This window comes from Patiria miniata, unplaced genomic scaffold (genome assembly GCF_015706575.1).
Source record: "Patiria miniata isolate m_02_andy unplaced genomic scaffold, ASM1570657v1 HiC_scaffold_19, whole genome shotgun sequence".
NCBI classification, from domain to species: Eukaryota; Metazoa; Echinodermata; class Asteroidea; order Valvatida; family Asterinidae; genus Patiria; species Patiria miniata.
The window spans coordinates 6,173,838-6,200,509 of record NW_024037057.1 but is presented as its reverse complement, the minus strand read 5'-3'; the positions used below and the strand labels follow the sequence as shown (position 1 = coordinate 6,200,509).

General features: G+C 40.9%; 2 protein-coding genes across 2 annotated transcripts in view; one reads left to right on the top strand and one right to left on the bottom strand.

The window, feature by feature from the left end:
- Window positions 1-29: 29 nt before the first annotated feature.
- LOC119725526 (beta-microseminoprotein-like) lies at window positions 30-11,761 on the bottom strand. Its single transcript, XM_038196949.1, has 4 exons — window positions 11,574-11,761; window positions 2,061-2,160; window positions 896-1,007; window positions 30-432 (listed from the first exon to the last, which is right to left on the bottom strand). Exons 2-4 carry the CDS (start codon window positions 2,143-2,145, stop codon window positions 309-311), a joined length of 321 nt encoding a protein of 106 aa, XP_038052877.1. The 5' UTR covers window positions 2,146-2,160; window positions 11,574-11,761; the 3' UTR covers window positions 30-308.
- Window positions 11,762-18,638: 6,877 nt separating this feature from the next.
- Window positions 18,639-26,672, top strand: part of LOC119726071 — a 57,342-nt gene continuing 49,308 nt past the window's right edge. Inside the window, exons 1-3 of the mRNA XM_038197688.1 lie at window positions 18,639-18,721; window positions 20,803-21,580; window positions 22,772-23,233. Of these exons, the coding sequence (XP_038053616.1) occupies window positions 20,818-21,580; window positions 22,772-23,233 (1,225 nt within the window). The 5' untranslated portion in view covers window positions 18,639-18,721; window positions 20,803-20,817. The remainder of the gene's footprint in view (window positions 18,722-20,802; window positions 21,581-22,771; window positions 23,234-26,672) is intronic.

Below are 26,672 nucleotides of genomic sequence, written 5' to 3'. Positions count from 1 at the left end.
CTGTCCCAGAAAAGTATTTCTTAAAACGCCATCATACAAAAGCAATGCCAATCAATATCGATTATACAAAAACAATCACAAAACTCCCATTCAATCGTAACCACCCCCCCTCCTCCCCCAAAAAGGGTTGGCCCCTTTCCGTTCATGGATTATACAAAAGGCAAAGGGATAAAAAGAAGAGGGTTAGTGAAAGCAACAGGAATTCCAAATTAGGTCATATCTCCGCTGGAATTTCATCGCGTTCGGAGGAAATGAGGAACAGGTGCAGCAGCAGCTGTGGGCGCGGTGGCCAACCAATCGGGAGCTGTTTACAGAATTCCAACGAGCGATTCGCATTCGTTGCCCTCTTTGTCAAGCAGCCGTGTCTGGCAGGTGTTCTTGTCTTTGATCACGGTGCATTTTTCGTGGTCGTAGACGGTGGGAACGTAAAACCTGCCCGGAGTGTAAGACAAAAAAAAGGAGAAAAGAAAGCTTTTGATGTTAGATCCTTTGGTTCGAGCAAATAAAAGAGCGCGTACCGCGCCGGCAGCGAATCCTTTTGTGCATCTTCATGCACATGTAATACCTTGTTCTCCACAACGCAAACCCAAGATAGGTTTTACGTCTTGTGAGAAATGTTCCTTCCTCACTTTAGTTATTTAAAAGGTAATATAAGAAGAAGTGAAAAACGGTCTCTGAGATTCGAACTCGGATCACCTGATTAGAAGTCAGGACTACTTCCAACCAGTCCACGAATCAGCTGCCAATCGTCGGTGATTTAAACACCATTATTTCCACTTATTCACTGTTAAAGCTCTAGACATCATGGATCTGCATATTGCAGAGAAGGCGCCCTCTTTTGATATTGTCCGATCTCGTTTGGGGGAAAAAAATCGCTGCATGTGTGATAACCTACTTTGAACAGCACTCGTAGCCGAAATCGCCATCGCAGAAGCACATCTCACAATCGTCAGTGTCCCACATTTCCCACATACCGTAGTGATGCTTGTCGTAGACACAAGGACCATCTGAAACCAACAAGTGAAATGTTAATTCGTGCGATTTTACAATTCAGTGGGCCACCAAGAGTTTGCCATCGGAGAGCTCGTTTTTCAAGCTCGTATACGATCGACAGAACACGGCCCCGAGTGTAAACAACTTGAGCTAATTTGCTATAGACTGGGCATGAGCGTTCTGCCGATATTGATAAAAAGAAAGAAAAGGGCAAACATTATGCTCGAATCATATATACTCTTACGAAACTACTGACCGGAAAAAAACTAACAATTTCAAGTGTCCCGCGCTGCGAATTTGTCGACCATCTCCCACAATTCACTGGGAAAAATGAACTGTCCGTGGCTGTTCTGTGAATGTTTATGTTTTGGATTTCCGATTAAAGCTGAGAGTTGTTTCTTTCAAATACTGCAACAAAAATCATGAAAATGGCACATTAGGTTGATGAGAAAATGCCAATTATGTAACGTGTAATACAACTCCTTTTTTGTCCATTCCAATGGCATTACCATGGTAAAGGGATAATTACACTGTATCAATTTGTGAATGAAATTCATGTAGCGCATTGTGTCCTAATCCTTACAAACAACACGGCACATAATTGTGACAATTAGAGTTTGATAGAAACTTTTATTTTCCACCTAAACACGTGTCTCATCCTTTTAATCTTATTTTAAGCCATTTCAGCATCATAAATATGTCAAAATATTAAAGAATTTGCACAAATGAAAGACATTTTGCACAGTGGCCTTACAGTAACATGTTTTGAAGCACCCGTGTTATGGAAAGGATAAATATTAACTTTTGTTACATGATTGGCACTTTCTCAGCAACAAAAAGTACCCAATGTGCTGTTTTCATGATTTTTTCAGCATTTGAAAAAAAAACAGAAACTCTCATGTACTCTGATATGCAAAACATTAAAAATCACTGATCCCGTTTCTGAAAAGGCAATTTCAGGGTTGCATTTTTTGGGTCACCCTGTATAACACGGCATCGGTTTAGGATAGAGCTGGGATTGAGGTTGCTTTAGCCTATGTCATCTTTTGTAAAAGAGCTTAACTTACCATAATAATAACACTGGGCATCTGTGTCTGACACTAACACTACCAATGACAGACACGTAAACAGCGCCACCAAGTGAGACACCATCTTTGCCAGAAATATCTGTAGAAAAAAAAATGGCATGAAATACTAATAGAATAAGAAACGTGGTCAGGTTGACGTACTTGTACGTTCCTCGCCTTGCACCGCTGTGACACGGGTTTGAATCCCACCTGGGCCAATATGCGGATTAGGTTTTCAGTCCCTGCCTGATTCCGTGGGTATTCCTCAGAATGTTCTATTCTGTGGTTTTCCTCCCACGTCTAAAACTGTAATTTCTTCACATTGCTTAATGGCAGACAAGTGGACTGAAAAATTGCCTTGGTTAATTTTACCCAAGGAAGGAAGAAAAACTGTCACTACCCCAAATTGGGTTATCCTTTACCCAATTGTTTGGGTTAGAATTTCCGTTAAATTCAACCAAAACTTGTCGTCACACAAGACTAAATTTAATTTGGTCTTGTATGACCACAAGTTTTGTTGGAATTAACAGAAATTTTAACCAAAACAATTGGGTAAAGAACCACCTAGTTTTGGGAAGTTGCAGTTTCACCCTTGCTTCGGTTAAATTAATCCAGTCAATTTTTCAGTTTAAAACAAAAATAAGAAAATAAGGAAATAAACAAAACGGCGTGAAACCGTTGCTGATTGGCTGGAATCCGAAAAACCAGACTACTGCAATCCAATAGGAACGTTCGTACATACACGACACGCTGAACTGAATGTTGATTGGTTCGTGAACATTACTGATGTGAGCAACATGACGAGCCAGGCTGATTGCAATCACATGCTCCATCAGCACGGCTCATCTGTCATGTCTCTGAAGACGTCAGCGAAACGGATCGACTACAGTTACATCTTGGAAATGAGATATCCCATCCTACGTGTTATGCTTGGCAACGCACGGACGCCTCTCGCCATGATGTAGCTTAAGCTTAGCGGTGACTATAGTAAGATGGGAAAATCAAAACCTATTTTCGAATGGTTCACCTGATGTAACTTATTTTTGCATTTGCATATAAAAACCCGATCATTTTTCTCACCAAAACTTAGTGTACACAATTTTTTTCCAACTGATCAGCCAGCGCTGAATCCTTCTAAGTATCTAACAATATTGTAAGTGCTACAGCATGCAGAACTTCACTAAAAATTTTCGTTTTTGTTTTACTCACCCTGTACACTTCTAATCTTTTAAAATTCGAATCATGTTTACTCAGTTCGCCATTCATTAGTTAAACTTGCAAACCTTTCCCGCACTTTAAGGATTGCTGACAGATAAATGTTATTACTCAATAAAAAAACAACATAATTCATGCATTTAATTAATGAGAAATGCATGCTTGACGATGCCTGATGGTGCATGAAGTATAGTTGATCTCAGCAATTGAACCATCCATTTATATCAGAAATTCATCTTAATTTGGAGCGCAGTGAGAATTTGAAGCAGTGGGCGGACACATTTTTTGAAAATAATGGGAAAAAAAGACTCCACGTAATGTGTGGTTTTCCATTAATTAGCTGTTGACTCTCGAACATACCGTATGACGTTGTTGGTCTACAATGCGCACACTTGGTATCACATCTGTTTCATATTTGGAACGCTTCGCTGGTATTAAAGTGGGAAATCGTCATAGACGTCATGGCATTAGGACGGCTCGTCAAAATGTGTTTCCATTTTGTTTTTCACATACAGATGTTGCTGGGGCTCATCAATGGGCGCAGTCCATTCTGCAAATGGGTCAGATTACGCTCACGTGGCAGATGTTGCAAAATTTGGTTTCAAATGTCGTCAGAAATAATAGTGGTGACACGTGCTTTCGACGTTTGTGTCGTAGCAGAACCTCAAAGATGCACTCCCCGTGCTCTTTAAAACAAGGATTTTTTTTTTATCTCATAACGAATTGTCAATTTGTATGTTTTGTTTTGACGAAACAAAACACACTTTATTCCGATTTTTGGCGTCTGCAACCCTCTGACAAAGGAGTTTCATTGTGCACATAAACGAACCCGCCCAATGAGAACCGAACTAGTGTCGTGCAGTCATTAGTTCGATTTTTGTGTAGAAATTATTCAATAACTAAACGTCGGTGGTGGATGTTGTCGTTCGATGTCTAATTCAAGAGCGAATAACTTTTACATTTCTAGGAAAATAGCCATTGGAAAACAAACAAATCTTTTTCTTTAGGTGAAACTCCAAATTAACGCAGGGAATTCATCTTTAAGTCAAGCCTAGATGATACATAACCCTAAAAGGGCCGGGGCGGAATCCGCCCCCCCCCCCTCCCCCAGCTTTTATTCGCGATCCGAGCTGTTATGACTTTTTAGCCTTGAGCCTGGCACATTGTTTTGATACCAAAAACATAAAAATCGGGTTGCCGCGCAGCGAAAATTTCCGGCGCTACGCACCGTGAAAACTGAATTTTCCCATATACGTCGTGAACACAGACCAGAATTACCGTTCGTACATATGAATAACTAATGAGCCATAATTCCAAAACCCTTAAACCTATAGTCATGTCATTTCTTGGGTATGTTTATGATGAGTTGTTCTATGCATTTACCGAGTTTCAAAATTTTTCGTCACTCGATGGCCGAGATCTTAGGGGGGGGGGGGGGGCGGATTCCGCCCCCGGCTGAGAGATGGTCAAAATAACCCGGCCCTTTTAGTTAATGCCGTAACGGGCCTTCCAAAACAAAACAACATCTGCTGATAGCTGAACGTATAAACAGGTTAGTCCACTTACACCAGGAAGATCAAACAGTAACCAACGAGGGAATATATGTCAGTGATGACGGAGGAAATAAGGAAAATTACGAACTGACCTGTTAAGTGAAGAATCTGACAGTGATATACTACGCCCTGTGCCTCCCGTGTGCCAATATCGCATTAACGAATTAGCCCTAATGGGATTTTTGGCCCGCATACGACAATATTAAATTACCGTACGCCAGCGATGCGAAATGTATAACGAAGGACAATCGGAAATATCGCATAATGGCTTTGGTGCTAAGCCATAATGATTATTGAATGTGAATTGATGTTTAAACAAGTGTTTATGCGAGTAAAGGTATCCATTCACAGAACGAAATGAAAATTCTATTTAGCATGTTGCACTTAATAAATGAAATAAAACCACAAAATTGTAGATCAGTGTCGTAATGCAATATGTTAGCATGTGAATTTTCTGTATTTTGGTAACATCTCAGATCTTTTGTACCCAGTCACGTGGGGCTGCAGGTCCCTAATAAGGTCAAACGACATAATATCATAGAAGACCAAAATCTCATACCACACCGAACAATTAGCCATAAACGGTCACCTTTTCAAGGGAGGGAACGTATTTGCGCTTGCGTAACTCACGCACGTACAGAGAGAGAAAAAAAATCAGCCAAAAATAAAATGGACTTCACGAAAATCAAATGAAGTGTTTATAATAGTTTCTCCATCAGTCGATACCTAGAAATTATCGTCAGCAGGTCTCGTGTGATTAACTTCTGCGTATCTGACGCAACCAATCAAACTGTCATGACCGTCGGCTGTCCTTCGACTCTTGCGGTGACCGTTAAAACAAAGTCTAATTTAATTTTAACTTGTATGCTCCAGAGAATTTCGTTCGTTATTTTCGTATAAAAATGTTACAACTGAGCGATTGTGCATAAGCTGACTCATGTGAAGCAGTTGAACCCAGACCAATCGCTCCCCGCGTGTTGTCGTTATGGTTATGGAGACACACGCTGGTTGCTGGTCTGCTAGACTAATTATTGATTCTCGAAAGAAAAAAAAGGTTCAGGGTGAAACAAAAATGTAATCAGTTTCATCTCGTTATCCCAGTCAAATCTTAATTCGCTTACCATGTACTGGAACTGACAGTGAGCGAATGTACACTTACCAAAGTCATATAGGGAGTCGAGCATTATCTTTAGTCGATGACGAAACCACTGTCATTTCAAAGTAATTATTTATCAGGCGCCAGTAATCTTTTTTTTGATGGAAATGACAGTTTTAAATGCGGGGGAGGGGCCCTCGAGAGAGTTCTATTTTCAGGAAAACCTATTCGATTGTGAAAGCACATGTACAGAGCTGAGCCCAGTCTACAGGGGAAGCAAGTTGAATTTGGACCAGAAAATTATATGAAAGACAAATAAGCTCCGACAACCTAATCATCCTCATCAGCTGTGGGGAGGTTCTCAGAAAAAGTACCATTTTGATGGCATAGCTGCTGTTTTTTCTCACTCAAACGAGTTTTGTTGCTAAAAATGTACCCACAAAAAAGGCAGATGGGGACAGGGGGCATGCTGTAATATACCGTTACACACACCACTGGATACAACTGTTGGATATTGGAACTATAAACCCGGTCAACATGAAAACCAATATGTATTCAGTCTTTGGCAAAGGTTCTTGAAATGTTCGTAAGTCCTAGTCATCTTCCTGCTTTCTGAAATAAGGCGCCACAGTGGCCCAAGACCCACGGTCCTAGAGCGTTACCACATTTCGATCAGAAAGAAATGACTAAAACTGGTTTTCTTGTTTAATGAGGCATGCATTCTTCTTATGTCAATAATTAATGTGTGTACTTTTGGTGTGCTGTAAAGTGGTTCCGTACCCAAAGCTATAAGCTATTTTAAATAGCTTTGACAACTTTGCGTAAGGCTATAGCGCCCTCTTCGGGTCATGCGTAAGTGCATATCCTTGAGGTTCGATTCGTTCGTTTCAGAGCTGTGACCGCGTCAATATACAAGCCAATCACAAGTCACTCCCAAGTCAAATCTGAAGTCAGACCACACAAAAAAATTGGATATTAATTAAAAGCAAATGAATGTTATCGTTCATTAAAAACATGTAGGATCATTTGCTATTCATGCATTTTGTTCGTTTCCAATAGCAGCACCACTCTAAATCCAAAGAAGAATGTTCAAAACCTGACCTTATGACGTTTCAGTTCAGTGGACATTACACTATTATAGATGAAACAGTGAAAAATCATGCACAACCCACTGTTACGAGACATGACTTCGTTGACATTACTCTTTATTTCCAAAGATCAATTGACTGATCCTTGGAAATCACCTACACTTCTTGATTTCTTCTAAATGACAGCAAGCCAGACGGAATAATTTCACGGGGTGCTTTAAACGATCTTTAATCCAAACAAGCTTTTTGATAAAAAAAAATCGCTAGGTTCTTTTTAGGATAAAATGCCAATGATCCGATATGACTTTTCAGAAATCATCACTTGATTTCAGACGACTTGTAATTGACTTTGTGATTGATTTGGAATTGACACTATGGCTCTTATTGTCCAATGATGGATTTCGACATGAAAGACCAAGAGCCAAATCAACCTCAGCAGATGGTGCGGCAGGTGTGGCACGTAATGCATTGTGTTGTCGATCCGTCTCGCTCACTCGTTATGTCATTAAAAAATGGCACGAGGCTTGTAATGGCCGTTACTCGGTCATCCTTGAACGTTGATTAACTGGTACAGTGATGGGCCAACCTCGTTCCCAGGATCTATTCTTAACCTCAAGACAGTAATAGCCCCTGGCATGGTAACTTGCCTTTTGTGTTCTGATTGAATCCCGCAGTATATCAAGTAATGAGTGTTGTATATATAGGCAACCAACTGTAATCTGCACCTATTTGCAGACTTGTATTCGAGTCACCAAACATCGAGTCCGAGTCCCAGTCCGAGTCCTAGTCCTGAGTCATGCAGGTCGAGTCCGAGTCACGAAGGTCGAGTCCGTGTCCTATAGTCCCGAGTCATGCAAGTCGAGTCCGAGTCACGAGTCACAATGGTCAAGTCCGAGTCCCAGTCCCGAGTCATGCAAGTCGAGTCCGAGTCACGAGTCACAAAGGTCGAGTCCGTGTCCTAGTCCCGAGTCATGCAAGTCGAGTCCGAGTCACGAGTCCCAATGGTCGAGTCCGAGTCCCAGTCCCGAGTCATGCAAGTCGAGTCCGAGTCACAATGGTCGAGTCCGAGTTCCAGTCCCGAGTCATGCAAGTCGAGTCCGAGTCACAATGGTCGAGTCCGAGTCCCAGTCCCGAGTCATGCAAGTCGAGTCCGAGTCGCGAGTCACACAGGTCGAGTTCGAGTCCCAGTCCCGAGTCATGCAAGTCGAGTCCGACTCACAAGTCACACAGGTCGAGTCCGAGTCACGAGTCACAATGGTCGAGTCCGAGTCCCAGTCCCGAGTCATGCAAGTCGAGTCCGAGTCACGAGTCACACAGGTCGAGTTCGAGTCCCAGTCCCGAGTCATGCAAGTCGAGTCCGAGTCACGAGTCACAATGGTCAAGTCACTTTTAACATAAATTGGAAATACATATTGATGTATTGCTAAAACCTCACAGTGTAAATGTTTCAATTTTTCACAGCTTTTCTCTAATTTAATGAACTGGAGATAACGCAAAACAACTGTAAAATCAAACAAAGAATCCATTGCCTTCAAAACTCTGCTTGAGTCACATTTATACCCTGTTGCCTTGAGGTTTGTCACATCAAGATTTCACTCTATAACGTGTCAATTAAGGCAAGGCTTCAGTGTCAGGAAAGGATAATCTGGTACCGAACACTATCAAGCTTGCATTTACGCAATATCAAGTGTGGACGCTGGTGTTTATATTTTGATATATTAATTTCTAAAAATCAATACATCGGAAACAAGCCAGCCGCACGCGCTGTGTGCGGTTTTTTTCTGCACCGCGCAGACTGTATAGCTTACTCAGGAGAGGATCGTGCTCTTCAAAATAATTTGTAATAATATCGTTGAAAAATAATTTGATCGAGTCCCGAGTCAAGTAGGTCGAGTCCGAGTCCAAGTCCGTGTCCTCAGGGTTGAGCCCGATTCCGAGTCATTTGTCATATTTACTCGCGTCCGAGTCAGAGTCACGGAAAATGGGACTCGAGTCCGAGTCAGGAGTAATTTGGATCGAGTCAAGCAGGTCGAGTCCGAGTGCAAGTCCAAGTCCGCGGGGTCGAGTCCGATTCCGAGTCATGTTGTCCTCGTGACTCGAGTCCGAGTCACAAAATGGGACTCAAATCCGAGTCACGTACGAGTCATACAAGTCTGCCTATTTGCAATAATTATAAAAGATGGTTTCGAAATGCATCTGATCAAGTCAGGCGAGAGAGTAGCTAGTGGTAGCGTACTGCTCGACACCGCGGGGACGAGGTTGACAGATTGTCCCTGTCATCAGCCGTAATCAGATTATAGCAAGACAGGGTGATGAAACAGTTCATTAGGCTTTTGTAAGATTGATGCGGTGTTTTTATACAAAAACCTCAACCCACGCGCCATTTTCGGCGCCCTGACGAAAGACTGATAATAACAATTATGATACCTTCTGTCGCTTTAATTTCATTTATAAAATTTTCCCTGGTAAGATCTTCGTAATCACGACTTCAACTTGAAGACATCTTGACAGGTTCACTGCTAAAACTGCAGTGTTAAATTTACACCATTGGTATCTATCTAGGACCATCTGGTGTTAAATTTTTACTGGTGTTGACCTATATAGATACCGAATGGTGTTAAATTAACACTACAGTTTTTGCAGTGTTGAAGCTTGTGTTGCCTTTGTGTTGACACCAGATTGTTGTTTTTTTCCGACATTTTTCTGCACCGCTATGGGTTTTAATGCAGTTCGTTGCTGATTCAAACATGACCAATAAACACAGAATTCAACTAAATGCAAATCGTTGCTATAACGTGGTTTAAACAAGGTAAACGGCCAAAAAATCAAAATATTGACTTTCTTTATTTTTAAATTTGGTACCTGGACAAAATTTGCGTGGCATTTGCCTTTTTCATTAATTGTTGTCTTGCTCAAGTCGGTAAGCAGATTTCGAGCAGATTGCAAAATACATGTATATACAAAACATCTGTTTCATTTTAGATTGCGCTTTGCTTCACGTATCATTACATTTAAGAATAAGCCATAAAAAAGGTCATTATTTTAATGTATTTGCTGCGTGTTATCAATTCCTGTCTCCGAGAGGATTTTTGATCAAACCCACGTCTCAATCAAGTAGCACTAACACTTAGGTAAATTTGTATATATACATTTGATTTTATTACTCACGCTCTGTACTTAATTAACCAATCTGTCATTTTGCCGACGTTAATATCTGCCGTTTTCGTTCCGGATTACCTCCAAGCCCTTGTTTGTCTGCCGTCGAATTTGAAGGGCTTAATTAGCTGCCTATAGTTTCTTGATTATTAAACAATTCCATGGTAAAGCACACGTCAGAATGTTCGAGAGACACGCTGTCAACGATTCCCGTAAATTAAACATTCCGAGTGGTCCAACATTTCTCGGTTTCGTTGGTGCCGTTGGAATATGAGATTAATCAATTACCATGCTCTGTATAATTTTGTAGGGTGGTGGGCTGGCACGCCGTATGCTGTTTATATCTGCTGGAATAACATTCAATATTGTCCTAGTTTTTATTACAGACGTTCGACTTCTTTCAATTAGACACAAATCTAAACAACATTCATCATCCACAAAAGGAATTTTTACTTCTCGTAACTAATCCTTGGTGGCCCAGAACGTAAGAGAAGGGTAAATAATTTATCGTCATTTATACAGACATTCAGGTCACACACATATACGAACACAAACGCTCAGCATTGTAATTATTAATTTACACCTTAGCATTGGTTTTGTGCAAATAGTCTTTTTCTCAATCCGATTAATTTTTTTCAATAAAGTAATAAAAACAGGTTTCTAAGATGATTTAATCCGCAAGATTCCCGGAGGAAAAAAAACACCAGCACAAATTAAAACCTTTAAAAAACGGTTCTAGATAAAATAGCGTTTTGGGGAAGTTCGTAAATTTAAGAGATTTAGACCAAAAACTTGAGAAAAAAAAAACACTATGATAATTTATAAAACAAAATATCTGTCCAAGTTCGTCGAAAAAGTTCCTTTCAAAGTCATGCGCTTGCGCAAAAGTTTTATCAACTTCACTGTCAGCAATGTATTAGTTCCGATTCGTAACCGGTAATTTTCCATCCACAAAAAGTCCGCCAGCTTTTATATATGGGTTATTTAGTTTACACATTTTTAACTATTTGCGGCCCGAAAGTAAGCCAGGCGTGTCTTTTTGTGCGTAATTGGCACAAAAGCAACCAAAAGTAAAAGCGTCTTTTCAGGTCGGTCCAAAATAAGTAAACGTATAGCTTTTTTTCCTTAAAAAAACAACAACTAAAATGCAAAATCGGAGAAAACAAATCATATATGTTGCAGAGCACACGGGTAGACTAAACTTAACTGCCAAGAGTGAGAACATGCAGGTTCTTCACAACGAAAAAAAAATAGTAAGTCAAGTTAACAAGTCATTTCGATCACTCAGCAAAAAGGAATAAATGTGTAATTTTCATGATTGAGAAACGCACACAGGCTTAAGAAAAGGAAAAAGCAATATCTGTATCTGTGTGTTTTGGTAACGACAGAATATCGTCAAGCTTACCTGCTGTCGCTGCGGAGTAACGCAAACGCCGATCCGGTACGGGGACTGGATTAATTTTGCTGTGGTGTGAAGAAGTCAATACCTTCCCGTCGCGGCTACAGCATCGGAGGAAACAAGTGCGATGGTTGCTCCCCCGTAATTCCATTTTTATATCATTCAGCAAGTCGCGCTCTCCAACCACACGTCCGCACTTGACTGATCGCGATATGATGACCCGTGGTCCCAATCCCACGCACTATGCCTCACGCGGCACGCGCGATCCCCAGTGCGCGCGCGCGTGGGTAGAGTGATTATAATCATAGCTATAGAATAAAAAAGACTATAAATGACCTTTCGCGGTAGAATCGCGTCAACGCAGCTTGTGAAACATTGTCCAATTAGATGATATACAAATGAACGCGGAACGCGCAAACTCTGAGACAAACAAAACTTAACGTACAAAATTCCATGCCATTGTCTAAGGGGCGTGGCTAACTCGCAAACGGCGATAGATCCATTTTTAGCATCGAGCATCAACATGTTCGAGAGCAATGGTGTTATTAAAGATTTTTTTAAATAGAATTCTGCGAGTCAACTCTTGGAGATTTTTTAGCACAACGCGCGCGGGGCACATACCATAAACATGGCTAGAGGGGTGTTTCACGACGTAGACATGACGTAGAATTGTTCCGGCAAAAAATCGTTGGGAATGTGTGAGTTTTTGACTTGTTTTGACTTTTTTTTTTACCGAAAGGTATTCATGAATGGGAATAAATATGTGCTTGGCCGGTATTAAACAAGTGCGTTTCAAACCGGCTTGGGGGCCTGGTCGCCGATAATGTCCCCTAGCCGGTTTTAAACGTAGACTTATTTTAAACCGGCCAAGCATAGGCCTATATTTATTCCCTTATTCACTTTTGAACTTTTGTTTGAACTTGATTTTGGATAACTGGACTAGTTTGTATACCAAGTAAAATAACGTACACTTAACTAAAGCGTTTCTTCTATGTGTTTTTAGCTCATGAGATGAAGAAAATTAATAAGAAATTGTATTTTTTTTTCAGTGTTGGTTGTGCGTTTAAGAATAACATTGTTTTCCATACAACCTAAGAAATTAAACTGTGTAAGGCAATTGTTCATCTTCTTGTCAAACGTTACTCAAAATATCAAGTGCCTGTATAGACCTTTATCATGCAGCCACCATTTCAGTAATGTTCTCTGTATCCAGTAACAGTACTGAATTATACTGTTTTTGTGCAAAAAGGAACCAGACTATCTTTCCTTCCAGCCTCGCTTTGGTTACGTTGATATGTATGGAAAAAAACAAGATGGCCGCAACATGATAATGGTCTATATTCGTTTGGGGTAATTGTCTCCCAAAAGCTGATACAAGTTTAATCGAATGTACCAACAATCGGGACGCTGATTTTACACCAGAAAGAATAACAGTACCGTACATTTTTACCAACTTTATCAAAATGTTTATAGATAATGTATAGGCCTATAGGCGGGCACGGACATCCGGGAATTTTTCTTTTTTACATTGGCTTATCTAGCTCCCAGACCCATATTCTTGAAAATTAATGGTTCTTGAAGCTGGACTGCTGAATGGTTGCCACACGCAACCAATGGAAACCGGTGTGCAACTATAATGAATAGATGTTTTCACGCAGGGCTGATTGACGTAATCCCGCGCACGCCTGTTTGTGTATCTTATCTATATTTACAGCTGCGAATTCATTTATACTCGTATTACAGAAAAACAACTTCTTCCTGACTGAATACATGGGTTTACTTTCTGAGCGATGAGAATAATGTCAAGCGGGAGGTGACAGCCGATTCGTCACCGCGAAGCCGTGTATTCTGATGTGGAGCTCGCCTATCGCGCGTCCCGCGAACCATGCGAAATTGACGTAGGTGGTTTAGGAAGTTAACAACTTCACACAATCTTCATGACGGTTTTGATTGAACTATTTATACATAGTTCGAAAGCACGATCAAAAAATAAGCCCACTCCATTTCTTGAAATTAATCCTAACCATGACAAAACTAACCAAGAAAATAACCTGTATGTATTGTTTCAGGGTCACGATTCATGTGTTTTACCACAGGAATGTTCGTGGTTTATCGAACTGCGCATCTACACAATGTCCCCCAAAAAGTGTCTGTCTGACTATTTTTAAAAATAAACCATGAGGTCTATTTTGAAAATGTTGAATGTTCAGATACTCCTGAGCCTTAGCCTCAACCCTACGAGTGTCATTTAATTTCAGTCACGCAACACTGTCAAAAAGCACAATAAAAGTTTTGGACACTGTGACCAAATGCCTTGCCTTATTCAATTTCAGTACCGGTATAGTAAAATCCGTGATGTTGTGAAAAGGACTACAGTTTGGATTGGAATCATTTGCCTGGCTATCAGTCATCATGGCAAGACATCAGTTTAATGCTCAAGGGCAAATTAGGGTGCATACCTATGTTCCCCAATATCGAGTTCCCCAACCCTAACCCTAACCCTAACCCTAGGGATTTCGGGGAACATCGGTATTAAGGAACATTGCAGAACATCGGGTAGACCCCGCAAATTATTCCAATTTCAAACCACATCAGCCTAAAAAATTCTCATCATGCAGGATTTTACACAGCTTACATAACACTGCACTGAAATTGATCAAGGCATTGAACTTGGTCACAGTGTCCAAAAATGTTGTTGTGCTCAACTGACAATTGTGCCATGATGCGTGACTGAAATTAAATGAAACTCACAGGGTCGAAGGCTTCGGAGTATCTGCACAACCAAAATTTTGCAAAAATTACCTTATGATTTTGTAGTTATCTTAAAAACAGTCAGACGGACATATTTCGGGACACATTGTATAAAGATGCACATTCCTGTTAAAACCATTATATCGTCAACGCTATGAAGCGAGACAGACTTAACCAAGTGACGAGTTGCATGTGTGATTCTCAAATGCCGGCCAAATTAAATCCTGCCAAGGCCGCATATTCATGCGTCGATAATTGTTTAACCAGAAGTTAACATACTAGGGATACTTGTGCACACCTATAAAATGACCCCCACTCACCATATTGTTTGAGGTTAAAAAACAACATCTTGTTTTTATGGTGGAACTTTTTTTCCCGCAATGTAACTAACTCCGAGTGTGGATTCAGGACTAACTTAAAGGCAATATACAATATTTGCAAACATAAAAGAAAACAACACTACCAAATTATTAGGAAATACCGTAATGTAAATGAATAGTAATAGTCTCAAGGGTCCTGTAAAATCATGTCACCTTGTGTGCTGTCATTTTCAAGAAAAATGAGATGTTTCTTTCAATTGCAAACGATGGTCGACCGACAATCGTTTGGTGGGAAAAAAACACGATTGTTTTCTTTAAACGATGCCCCGATTTACCAAATTCAGTTAGTCCACATCCGTGAACTGGTGCAAGGCAGGTAGTATGGTTTTCGGACCTGACAATTCCCCGACTTCTATAAATTGCCCCATGTCGTCCGAAGTAGGGAACCAGACTAAAGGTAGTCACTGCGAATTTCACTGTTTCTGTTTCACTGCGAACCAGAAAAAGTAACTAGATATTATGCAAATTATTAAAACGCCCACATATTTCATTATTTGAGTTGACACCTACACATCGATTTTATAAATAATCATTCTCAATTAGCGTGAATTGTTTTTACATGTTTACCTGTAAATTATCCACCAAAAACCCTGAATATACAACCCCAAGTTAAACAGAAACCGAACTTATTTTTTCAATTTTACTACGAATTCAGTTTTGTTCTCTGATCGCGAGGAAGTTCCGATGAAAACCGCTGGAAAATTGCTTGCCAATAGACGCTCAAACATCGTATAGGGCTGTTATAAATAAATCAGTTGTTTCCACTACGTATATGGCTAGTGGCTCTCTGCGTATACCATGGCACATGGTAAGGCAATTAAAATTGGCTACTCATGCGATACCCAAAAGACACAACTCGGTTTAAGCGGATCACTCTGGGCCGCTCGGAGATCACAAATGTTGATCCACTGGCCCGGTTTTTTTTTCTTCATTCCTGGCCTCGGTGTTACTGGGCCGGGTCAAATTTATGGGGCAGGTGAACTCAGGAATTTAAAAGAATTCATTGGCTTTTGCTGTAATGTTCAGAAATAAAGTATTTGAGGGGGGAGTTTAATGGACCAGAAATTGTTACACTGACATGTTTGAAGCTTTGTCGCGGTGTTCGAAAACGCTGGGAAAAAGAAAAACAAAAAAGTTCGGGTAGTTTGGTTCCCTGACTCAAATGAATCAATTTGTAGATGCTGGAAAATTGTAAGGTAAGGGAACCAGTGTAGTTGGCCTGCACACGTTCATGAACATGTAACCAATAGTAAACAAAAATTGGACTGAAAAAAATGGTAAATTGGGAAAAAGAGTTGAAAAATAGTTAGGTTTTCCAACGGTGGTCGGCCGACCACCGTTGGACATTTATACAAAAATACCACTTTTCTTGAAAATGACTTCACAACAGGTGCCCTAATTTTACAGGATGCTTTAGACTGTCATTTACCAGCATCCTATAGTAAGATATTTCGTTTTAGTTTTGTTTTTCGATGTTTGCAAATGTTGTAATTGTATATATATGTATTTCCTTTAAGCCTGCCATACTACACAAGAGTCACGTGCTAAGAGCAAACATTCGAAGCCGTTTGCTCGGCAACATAGCTCCCAAAATTATCACTGTGTGCGGTGAAAGTTCAAAATGAGGGTTTAAAACATAACACTGAGGTGCAATTTCTTACATTTACGAAGGCGCTGTTTGGGGTTGAATTTGGATTAGATACAAAAGGTTTCACCAGCTCATACTATAGCGCCCTCCTATTGAGGCCAGGTACATCTCACGAAGGCCAATATAGGTCTACAGTGCAGCGGCAATTTCATATTGAAATCGGCACTAGAAAGGACAGCGCTGAGAAATAGAAAGCCTGCCCTCTATTGATGTGTTTGTACAGACAGGCGCGGAGCTAGACTGTTTTCCGGCCCCCCTAAAAAATATGGGGACTGCTACACTCTAAAAACTGCGTTTAGCAATTAAACACAATCTTGCTATGCTATCACAATGTATAGCTAAACATTACGTGTTCAATTTCTAATAATCAATGTTCAATTGCTAAACAATATCCATTCTTACATGGAAAGTGTTTAATCATGTTTACAAACTGATAGCAAGAAAGTATTTTGAAAAGTATTTAATTTGCTAAAACACAGTTTTTGCAGTGTAGCTAGCGCCCATTTAAAGGCTTTGCTAGGATCGCCTCTGCGCACGCAGCATGCTTGTTGAATTACTAGTCAGCTTTGTGCACAATGGTTATCAAAAAAACATAAATCTTGTCTTACCACAAAAAGTAGGCAATATCGCCTGTACGTGTCTCCATGATTTCAACTCTCCAGCATTTCAATTGCATAGGTTTTAAATACCGAACGGTAACGCCCCTCTCTTTATTGATAGTTGCCAGAGACACTTTCGAATTCAACAAAAATCGAAGCCCATCACCTCCGAAATTGCATATTCGTTGCCTGCTGCCTTATAGGCTGGTTTCTCCCAAACATTCCGGTCTGAGTTTGAATTCAGGAGGCGGGATTCAGACGTGCACGTCATGCATATCATTTGCATATTATTATTAGGAGGAAAGCTTCCCAAGGATTCAATGTTAACTACCTGTCCCCGTCCCACATTTGAAGTCCGAATGACAATAGGGACACGGAACCAGACTAGCGCGAAGCACACGACTTTGTGGGGCAACCTGAAAGTGCAATGCACTAAATCGTGACTTGTTGCTTGTCGCAGCGTCATTTGTTAGCTAATTACATTGCTCGCCTCTTCAGAAGCAAGGTTAAACTTGAAAGGCTCATGATGTGCCGAGTCATTAACTAAAGATATTTACACCATTTCGGTCAATAAGAACGAAGCATTCCGTTCGGCACTTGGCTTTTACAAGAGACGTTACATTAATGTTTCATACCCTTTTAGAACAAAGGCTGGCCTACACGGCGCCGAACTTTGACAACGCTATGAGAATAATTGCATTTCGATCGAAGTAATATTCACTTTTACTGTATTCTCGAGTTTATTTTCATATGAACACAACATGTCCAGCCAAAAATAGCCTCAATTCTGCCTGATAAAATTGTTTGCATTTTTTCACACGTTTTGAGACTACTGCAATTTTCAGCTTTTCATTTTAGTTTACGGAATTTGGGCTAGCAATGTGGCTTTTTACCATGGGGCGCTTTTGGGTTTTGTTATTTTCAAATAAGTTTATTAAATATTTATTAAATTGTTTCCATCGATGATGCCGCGACTATGTTGATGGCCATGTTTCGGCAAGGAGACTTATCATTCGTTGAATTAAAAATTCGCTAAATCTTTTACTTCAAATTTTTTTTGGAGGAAATTAGAAAGAAATGGAGTTAAAGGGATGATTTTGGGCGGAAAATTATTAATTACGCCCACATTGCTTGACGGTCAGTCGGCAAATTTCATGATGGCACCCCCACCATTCAAAATGGTCTAGCGATTTCCGTGTCTATACTAAAAGCAAATAATTATTTGATGTCCTAGACCAATACATTTTTAATAACTTAAGGGCTATTACTGCGAGACTGGATTATTGCTGCACTGGATGTCACTGCAACATTGACGATAATGGCTTGCTTGCTTCGCCACCGCCATCGCCGCGCTTCACCGGCGCAACACACTCGTGTACGTTCGCCTTCATCGCGCACTGCCTCGTACTATTGTTCGCGGCCGACGGCCATTTTGCCTCCGTCGCCTAGCAACGTAAAGCAGGTGGAGGACACACCGTCTCAGTAATTAAGTGAGTGCGGCTACCTCGATGCATCAGCCTCATGATGCATTTATCAATAATGAATTTGAAACCATAATTCTGCACAAAGGAACGTGGACCGCACCCTGCACTTGCCTTTTGTCGTACAGCACTTTAGTGTGTGTCATACCTCCGGCGGGTACAACACTGCATAATTCAAAGGCAGTTTTTGTTGGCATAGCTCATTTTGGGGTGACTGTTGCTCGCGTCTGCATCTACCTGACCTGTTTGGACTGAAAACAATTTCAACATTGGAGTTGCAGGAATATAATTGGAGGTAGGATTATGAATTTAATTTACCATCTTTTCTATAGCCTGTATAGAATTTGCCGCGAAATGCTCCGTATTTGTTTTTACGTATTGTAATTTTTTTTAACCTACACTGTTATTTCGGTTGTGTAAAAATCAAACGGTTGTGTACTATACGAACCTTGCAACCTGTTGTGTAAACTGTTGTTTACGCAACTTGTGTAAAATATTACACAACTTGTGTAAAATTTTACACAACTTGTTCAATTTTTTTTACACAACTGGTTGCTAGGTTCATATAGTACACAACCGAAATAACAGTGTGTAGGCCTAATGAACGATTTGCCTTGCTGTAAAAAAAACCGCATTAATTGCTCAATTGGTTTAAATTGGTTTAAATTCAACTAGTTTTCTTTTGTGATTTTTGCATATTTGTTTTATTGTTATTGATATTACTATTGTTAAGGGCAATGTGTTGAAGCGCGTTCTATACGTTTTTAATCATGGATGATATTGTGTATTTTTTTGGCTGTACGTGAATCTAACTTCAATTCGGTGTAATGCCGCAAAAGTACTAAAGCATAAATATTATTGGCAGACTTGTATGACTCGTGACACGTGACTCGGACTCGAGTCGGACTCGAGTCCATTTTCCATGACTCGGACTCGGTCGGACTCGACTCACAATGACAAATAAGCAAGTGCAATTGATACAGCGTGAGTAAGAAAAAAAAGCGGAACCCAAAACAACAAATATATTTTATACTTAAAAAAATATGTAGCACCAAAAATAAGTATAACTGGTGAGCCTATTTAATAAACTACTTTTACATAAAAAAACTACTTCAATTGCTCCGTTCAAATTATATCACAATTTAAATGAAATATTATATCACCATTTGAATGAAATGACACTAAAATATGTTTCGTCTAAAAATGCGATTTCAAGAATTGTCGTTACAATTCCCTTCAAACATCACCAGCGATAAAACCTCAGTTTTAAACTTAAAACTATTCAACAAAGTCCTTTCGAAGGCCCGTCTTTAAAAAAAAAAAGGGGGATTTATAAATTATATTGCTAGCCAAAGCTGGGTTGTTATAAGATATTGTGTACTAAACAAGTACTCTGTGTCATTTTCTTTGTTGTTCCAAACAGTCAGAAAACACACTGCTTTTTTGGACGAAACTGATTTTAGGGTTTCTAATTTTTATAGTGATACAGTTTTAGCGTGTAAAGCAATTGAAATAATTTTCTCATTTAAATGTAATTTAGTAGATAGGATTTCAAGTAATAATTTATTTTGGTGCCACATATTTTTTTTTTATATATATGAAATATATTTCTTTGGTTTTGGGGTTCCACTTTTTCTTGACCCGCCCTGTATCATGCATGATAAGCTATCTGTCCTTATATCGAATACCACGGGATATGTATTTTTGTATACGGTTGTCATACCTTTCGAAGTGATTGTATTCCAACATGGGCCGCCGGAAATTCCTGATTGGGACCCTGTCAGCTTATACCTGCCCTTATATAATGCTAGACTGGTTCCCGTCCCCACTTCTTAAAAATATGGGATCGGTAGCCAGCTCCAATCATAAGCCATTGATTGGATCACCTCTGCGCGTGCGCAGCATAATTGTTTACTTTTGAAACGATATTTACAGTATTTTGCATGGATGAATTTTGAACACATACAAACAAATATACATGTAGTTATCAAAAAAACTTACTCTTAGTCTTACCACAAACAGCAGGCATAATCGCTAGTGTCTCTCAAAAACAACTTTCAAGCATTTCATCTGCATAGGATTAAAAAACTGAAAAGTATTGCCCCTCTTATTATTGATAGTTACCAGGGAAAATCGAAGCTCAGCGAAAATCGAAGTTCATCACCACAGAAATGCACATAAGTATAGCCTGTTGCCATTTGGCAATAGGCTGGTTCTTCGCATACAGTATCGCTTTGAATTCAGGGGCGGGAATCAGACCTATGCAAGTCCTGCATATAATTGGCATATATAATTGGGATGATTCACTGTTCTAAGTACAATGGAGAGACGGGGAACCGGCTAATGCCAGCGCTATTCTTCTCATTTCTTTCACAGTGTTTGCCTTCCAACATGGGCCGCCAGATATTCCTGATCGGGACACTGGCAGTCGCCACCTGCGTGTGCCTGTTCCCAGCGCTAGATGGGAAGCCATCACCGCAACGCCCTCAAGTGTTACGCAGGGGTTGCATCCAGATGCGTCTCGCACAAGACGGTGACCCGCAGCTGGACCTTCCGGACCTCCCCTCAGCGATCCAGACCACCTTCGACCGGTTCTCCGAGTCGTGGTTACTCGGTAGAGAAAGCCAGAAGGAGAGGATGCTGCAGGCCTCCGACGTTCAGACCCTCATCGAAGAGTCCCTGCCGAAGCTGGCCTTGATCGACGCCTACGGGGAGCTGGCCCACCAGGCAGCGTCGGCCTCCAAGACCTGGGGCGGCATCGTCCGCAACGTGACCCTGGAATACAGCCGCGGCCTGATGCAGGACGCCTTGCGTAACTCTGATCAACAGACCACCGTGATGCCCGTACTGCCTGGTCCCGGAGGGAGACAGAAGCGATCATCGATCACCCCGCCTCCGGCTTCAGAGGAAGTCACCTATGGTTACCCCAGCTTTAGCGTCCCCCCGCTGATGGATTTCGACATCTCCGAGCGAGCGGACCTCCTGAGAAAGCTGGCCTACTACGGCGTGCTGTTTTTCAAGGAGGAGACGACCCGGGTTGGAGAGGGAGCACCTACTACCGAGAGCAGCAGCGTGCCCCACGCGGCTCCCTTCGAGTCCTTTCTCGATAGCTTGCTGGCAGCCCACATCTCGGGCGTGATGAAGCCTGTTGTCGGTAAGTCTGACCAGGAGTCTGATCCGACCAGGCTGAACCATTGCTGAGAAAATTCATGCTCCAAGCTGGTGTTAGCCGAAAACCAATCACAAGCAACAAACATGGAATGATATTTTGGCTAATAACCCATCTTTGTTATATAATTTCTGCGCCCTGCATGTTTGACTTCTGTGGTTAGCAACTCAAGTCCATGAAAATGGCCTTGTTACGCCCTAACTATAGCAATGGCCCTAGTCATCGTTTGGACAGTCCCAACTATACTTAAATTTGACCAGGATTCCTGATCATATTTAACCCGATATTTTTCAGGGTGACAAAAACATGACCCTTTTGCTATTAAAGGTTTCCGGGTCGAAATGGCCTGGTAATTGATTCAGAGAAGTGTGGTTTTTGTGACCCAAGGTTTCATCTTGACCCTGAAAAGTATAATGCTTAAGTATGATCCGGGATATTTTATTTCTGGTAATAAAACCAAGATTCCTCAAAAGTACCCTAAGCACTGTATCTCGAAAGCCTGAAGAAACCTGCAGAGAGAAGACAATGAAAAGAAATGACAGTTTTAGAGGTGGGAGGAAAAGCCTAGAGGAATATTCTGAGGAAAACCCACGGAATCAGGAAGGGACTGAAAACCCAATCCACATATTGGCCCAGGTGGGATTCGAACCCGGGTCACAACGATCGAAGGCGAGGAAAGTACCACTATGCCAACCTGGAAAGTACCGCTAAGCCAACCTGACTCCCATATTTAAAAGTCCGGGCTAGTGTACTCTGACGGTCGTCAGAATAAGGCCTTAATCTGACGGTCAGAACATGCTGATGACAGAAACCTCTGGTTCTTTTCAAAAACAAAGTCCTCCAGTCACATAACATGTTGTCTCCGCATGCAACCTTCTTTCACGTTTTAATATCCAGTATAATCCTTACCTAACCCTGCTAAATGCAACAGAATGCTTCAGTGGTAAAAAGTTGTTGCAAGTTGTTGTATTTAGCAGCGTTCTGATCTGATGCATTGCACCCCTGCATTCCATTGCATTTGGCAGGGTAGGTACTTGGTACCAAGGCTGGCACTGCATTCTGTTGCATTTGGCAGGGTGCCGAGAGAATACCCCGTGGGGGTTAGGGTTTGCAAGACATATTTGTGGCTGCTACATTTTCTAACACTTTTTTACATTTCCTATATTTGTTTTCAAGCTGGTCCAGGAATGTTTGGGAACGATGGTGTTACCGGGGGACTCTTGGACGGCTGGACGGGTATTTTCGGGAGCTTTAGTAGAGATGATCTCACGACCCACGAAACAACAACAGACTCCGGGGACAACAACCCGATCGACTTCGACCCTACCGGCGGACTGCAGTTCGTCAGCCTGCTGCGGACCCTCCAGGGCCAAGTCCAGAGATGGATCGAAGAAGACAGCCCGGACCGACCCGCCTTGTACCAAGTCAACTGTTCGATGGTCGGAGAAGACCGGTCCTCGTCCGTGGCCTGCCGAGTGTGCCCGCCATCGGAGACATCGGCCGACGCTGACCGAGTCATCGACTCGCTCTCCTCGAAGCTGATGGAGCCGTTCTCGCTCCTGAGGCTCGAGCTGCAGGATGTTTCCGAGAGCATCGAGGGACGATACCGGGACTGGATAGCTCGGATGCGAAGACAAGGTGAGTGAGAATTTGTTATACAGGGTACGTAGACAAAATCAGGAAGCCAAAATGGCAGGACCAATTTTGTATTGAGTTCTACATTTAGCACTTTCATGATCTAGGATATGAAAGCCGATTTAATAATCTTTCTTTTAGCACAAGAATCATTCAAATCGCCCATGTACTTTTCAAGTTACGGTATTTTAAACACAAACACCGTTTTAAAGTTTTGTCCACGTATCACAAAAAAGGGAAGTATTCTTTCAGCAACGAAAACAAAAACAATTCACATAGGCATGTACGTGAATTGTTTTCGTCTTGCTAAAAGAACACTGAACTTTTTGTGATCCGTGGAAAGAACTTTAAAACGGTGTTTAAAATACAGTAGCTTAAAAAGTAGATAAGTGTTTTGAATGATTTTTGTTATTAAATAAGGCTTATTAATTGGGCTTTCATATCCTAGATTTTGGAAGTGCTACATCCAGAACTTCATTACAAAAATGGTCCTGCAATTTGGGTTTCCTGTTTTCTCAAGGTGTTTCAGTGCAAACTCTCTTTTAGTCCACTCATGCGGAACGTTGGTGTCTTCGCAACGTACCGTACTGGTGTTTGGTAGTTTATCATATGTATCGCTTGCCTCGCTTTTCTTGACCTACTGGCTGAACGTTTGTACATTTTTTTCCCCTCAAGATCATTTGAAATTAATAAAATATTATGATACTCTTTCATTTGGGAGCATTTACTACCAACTAAACAGTAATCATGTTTGCACGAGAACGGGATTTTGGGGGGTTTTTTTGCGGTGATTTACATACCAAGTGTTCGAAGACTAGTGGCAAGTCTTCCGCTCGCTCCAACCATAATGCTGTCCTGACGCCCTCTCTTGACGGCAACAGGGAGAGCCGATCGATATTTTGCGATCGTCACGTGCTGACTTCCTTCCTTCCTTGGACCTTGGCGATGTTTTCGCCCGTATACACATCAGCATTATCTGTCATCTCCCTGAAGACAATTCGTGCTATTGAACGCAACGGCGCCCTCTTGATTACGCGTGATACCACACACCTCAATCGATCGTTTCATCTGAAGAGCTAAAAAGCCCCCAGCGCGTACGACCTCCAAACTATAATTCATAAATACCTAAGACAGTTTACCCATTCCTATTGGTCGAGAGCCCGTCACGTGGCCGATCTTAAACGGATGATGAAGACATGGCTCGGGTACTTATCAACACCCAGACTCCAAGCGGTCTGAAACAGAGTGATTAATACCTCCCGAACACACAATTATTCCCTTATTAAAACACACTGCATTGACGAATATCAGGTTGAAAAAAAAAGGCCGAAGTGGTTAAGGACTGGAATAGTTTTGCCTTTGAGCATTAAACTGAGGTCTTACCATGATGACTGATAGCCAGGCATATTACTTCAATCCCAACCGGGCCCTTTTCACAACCTGAAGGATTTCACACACACAGCACTAAACTTGAATAAAAGGAATGTACAACATTTGCTTTTGATGCAATTTTCAGAAATAAATGGATTTGGAGGAATAGTATGTTATAGCAAATATTGTTAAACTGATTTGTTTCACGTTTTGGGCTTGAAGATGCTGCAAAAACCAAGAAAACCAATCATGGTTTTGTAGACTGGTTCCCTGACCCCACTTATGATGAAACAGAGAAATGTATAGACTTTTGGGAATTGTTTTAAAGGTCAGAGAATCAGTCTGGCAGGCTTGTACCCTTTCACAGGTGTGAAAATCAATTGCAAAGAGAATGCGGAACAACTTTTATGAAAACTTCGGAGCGGTTTTTGATAAAAGCCAGTTTTCTCCAACACTCGTCGGCCGACCAGCGTTGGAAAAATACAATTTTTCTTAAAAATGTCAGCACACCAGGAGAGACGATTTTACAGGATGCTTTAGACTGTCATTCCCTAACAATCCAGTAAGGTGTTTCGTGATAATTCTATCATTTCGTTTTTTGATGTTTGCAAATGTTGTATCTTCCCTTTAAGGGAAGGAACTTGGTCGCAGGGTCCAAAAATGTTGTCGTGTTCAAAGGACAATTGTGCAGTGATGCGTGACTGAAATTAAATGAAACTCATAGGGGCGGGGTTAAGGCCAAGGATAAGGGGTGTCTGCAAAATAAGAAAAAAAAATGGACTTCATGGTTTTGTAGTTATATCAAAAATAGTCAGACGAACACTTTTTGGGGACACACAGTAGTTCGGCATATATTACTCTCCAATGTAAGTTTTCTTTAGTCATATTGATTCAATGTTAGATTGAGCAAAGAAAGACATTCACTAATTGGGACCTGAAACTTCCATAAATATTGAACGTGACATTTATTGTTAACAGGCACATGGGATCATTTGCATTTATCCCAACATTAACCCACCGATTTATTATCCAAAAAAGCTTACTTGGACTAATTTTCTTACTGGTACTAAACACCCCGTGAAATTATTCAGTCTGACTTGCTGTCATTAAAGAGGTTGTGGAATGCTCGAAGGCATTTCCGTCATTTTTGGGGTATATGTAGCCTAAGGTGTGATGAAATAAAAACGACTTTTGTGTCTGTCATGAAATGAGTACAAAAGGTACTTTTGAGAGCTGATAAACAGGACTCCCGATGCAGCGTTGTATAAACAAGTTTATACTACGCTGCATCGGGAGTCCTGTTTATTACGTCACGATTTACTATGTTTTGTTTGCTGCCCCCAACGACGATTTTTACACAAATTGCACGTGCGGGTCGAAACAGGACCTGAAAAACAGCTCTCAAAAAGTACCTTTTGTACTCATTTCGTGACAGACACAATAGTCGTTTCTATTTCATCACACCTTAGGATACATATACCCGAAAAATGACGGAAATGTCTTCGAGCATTCCACAACCTCTTCAATAGAAGGAATCAAGAAATAGGGCCTATAGGTGATATCCAACGATCTTGTTTCGTTATCAAAAGGTTGTGCATGTTTTGTGTTTTTCGTTTTCTCGAAAAATAATAATATTCATTGAGCTGAAACTTCAACAGCTTATAGGTTTTGAACATTTTTGTTTGGGTTGTGTAATCATTGGAAACGAACAAAATGCATGAAAAGCAAACGATGCCATTAAAATCCCTTTTCACTTGTCCTTTTATGATCCGTTAAAATTTGATGTTTAACATTCTGGCACCACCTTTGGCCATTGCCACAATGTTGAAACCTTTCACAGCAATTTGTCAAGCAGTATGCGTTTGGCTGAAAACAAATAACTTGAAGACAACAACCAAATCAAATTAGCATTTCAGCTGTTGGTAACTATAACAAAAACGTAGGCATCCATTTTATTACTGGTGATTTTTAATAGTGTCTTGTTTCTTCACTTGGGGCGCCCTCTGTGTATCCACTTTTTCCCCTGGTACCCCTGTTTGAATAGCACATTATGACACACGTTGGATTGGAT

Coding starts and splice junctions, on each gene's coding strand:
- LOC119725526 (XM_038196949.1), bottom strand. CDS start 2,145: ATGGTGTCTCACTTGGTGGCGCTGTTTACGTGTCTGTCATTGGTAGTG. Junction 1,008..2,060: donor TGCCCAGTGTTATTATTATG/GTAAGTTAAGCT, acceptor TGTTGGTTTCAG/ATGGTCCTTGTGTCTACGAC. Junction 433..895: donor GGCTACGAGTGCTGTTCAAA/GTAGGTTATCAC, acceptor CACTCCGGGCAG/GTTTTACGTTCCCACCGTCT.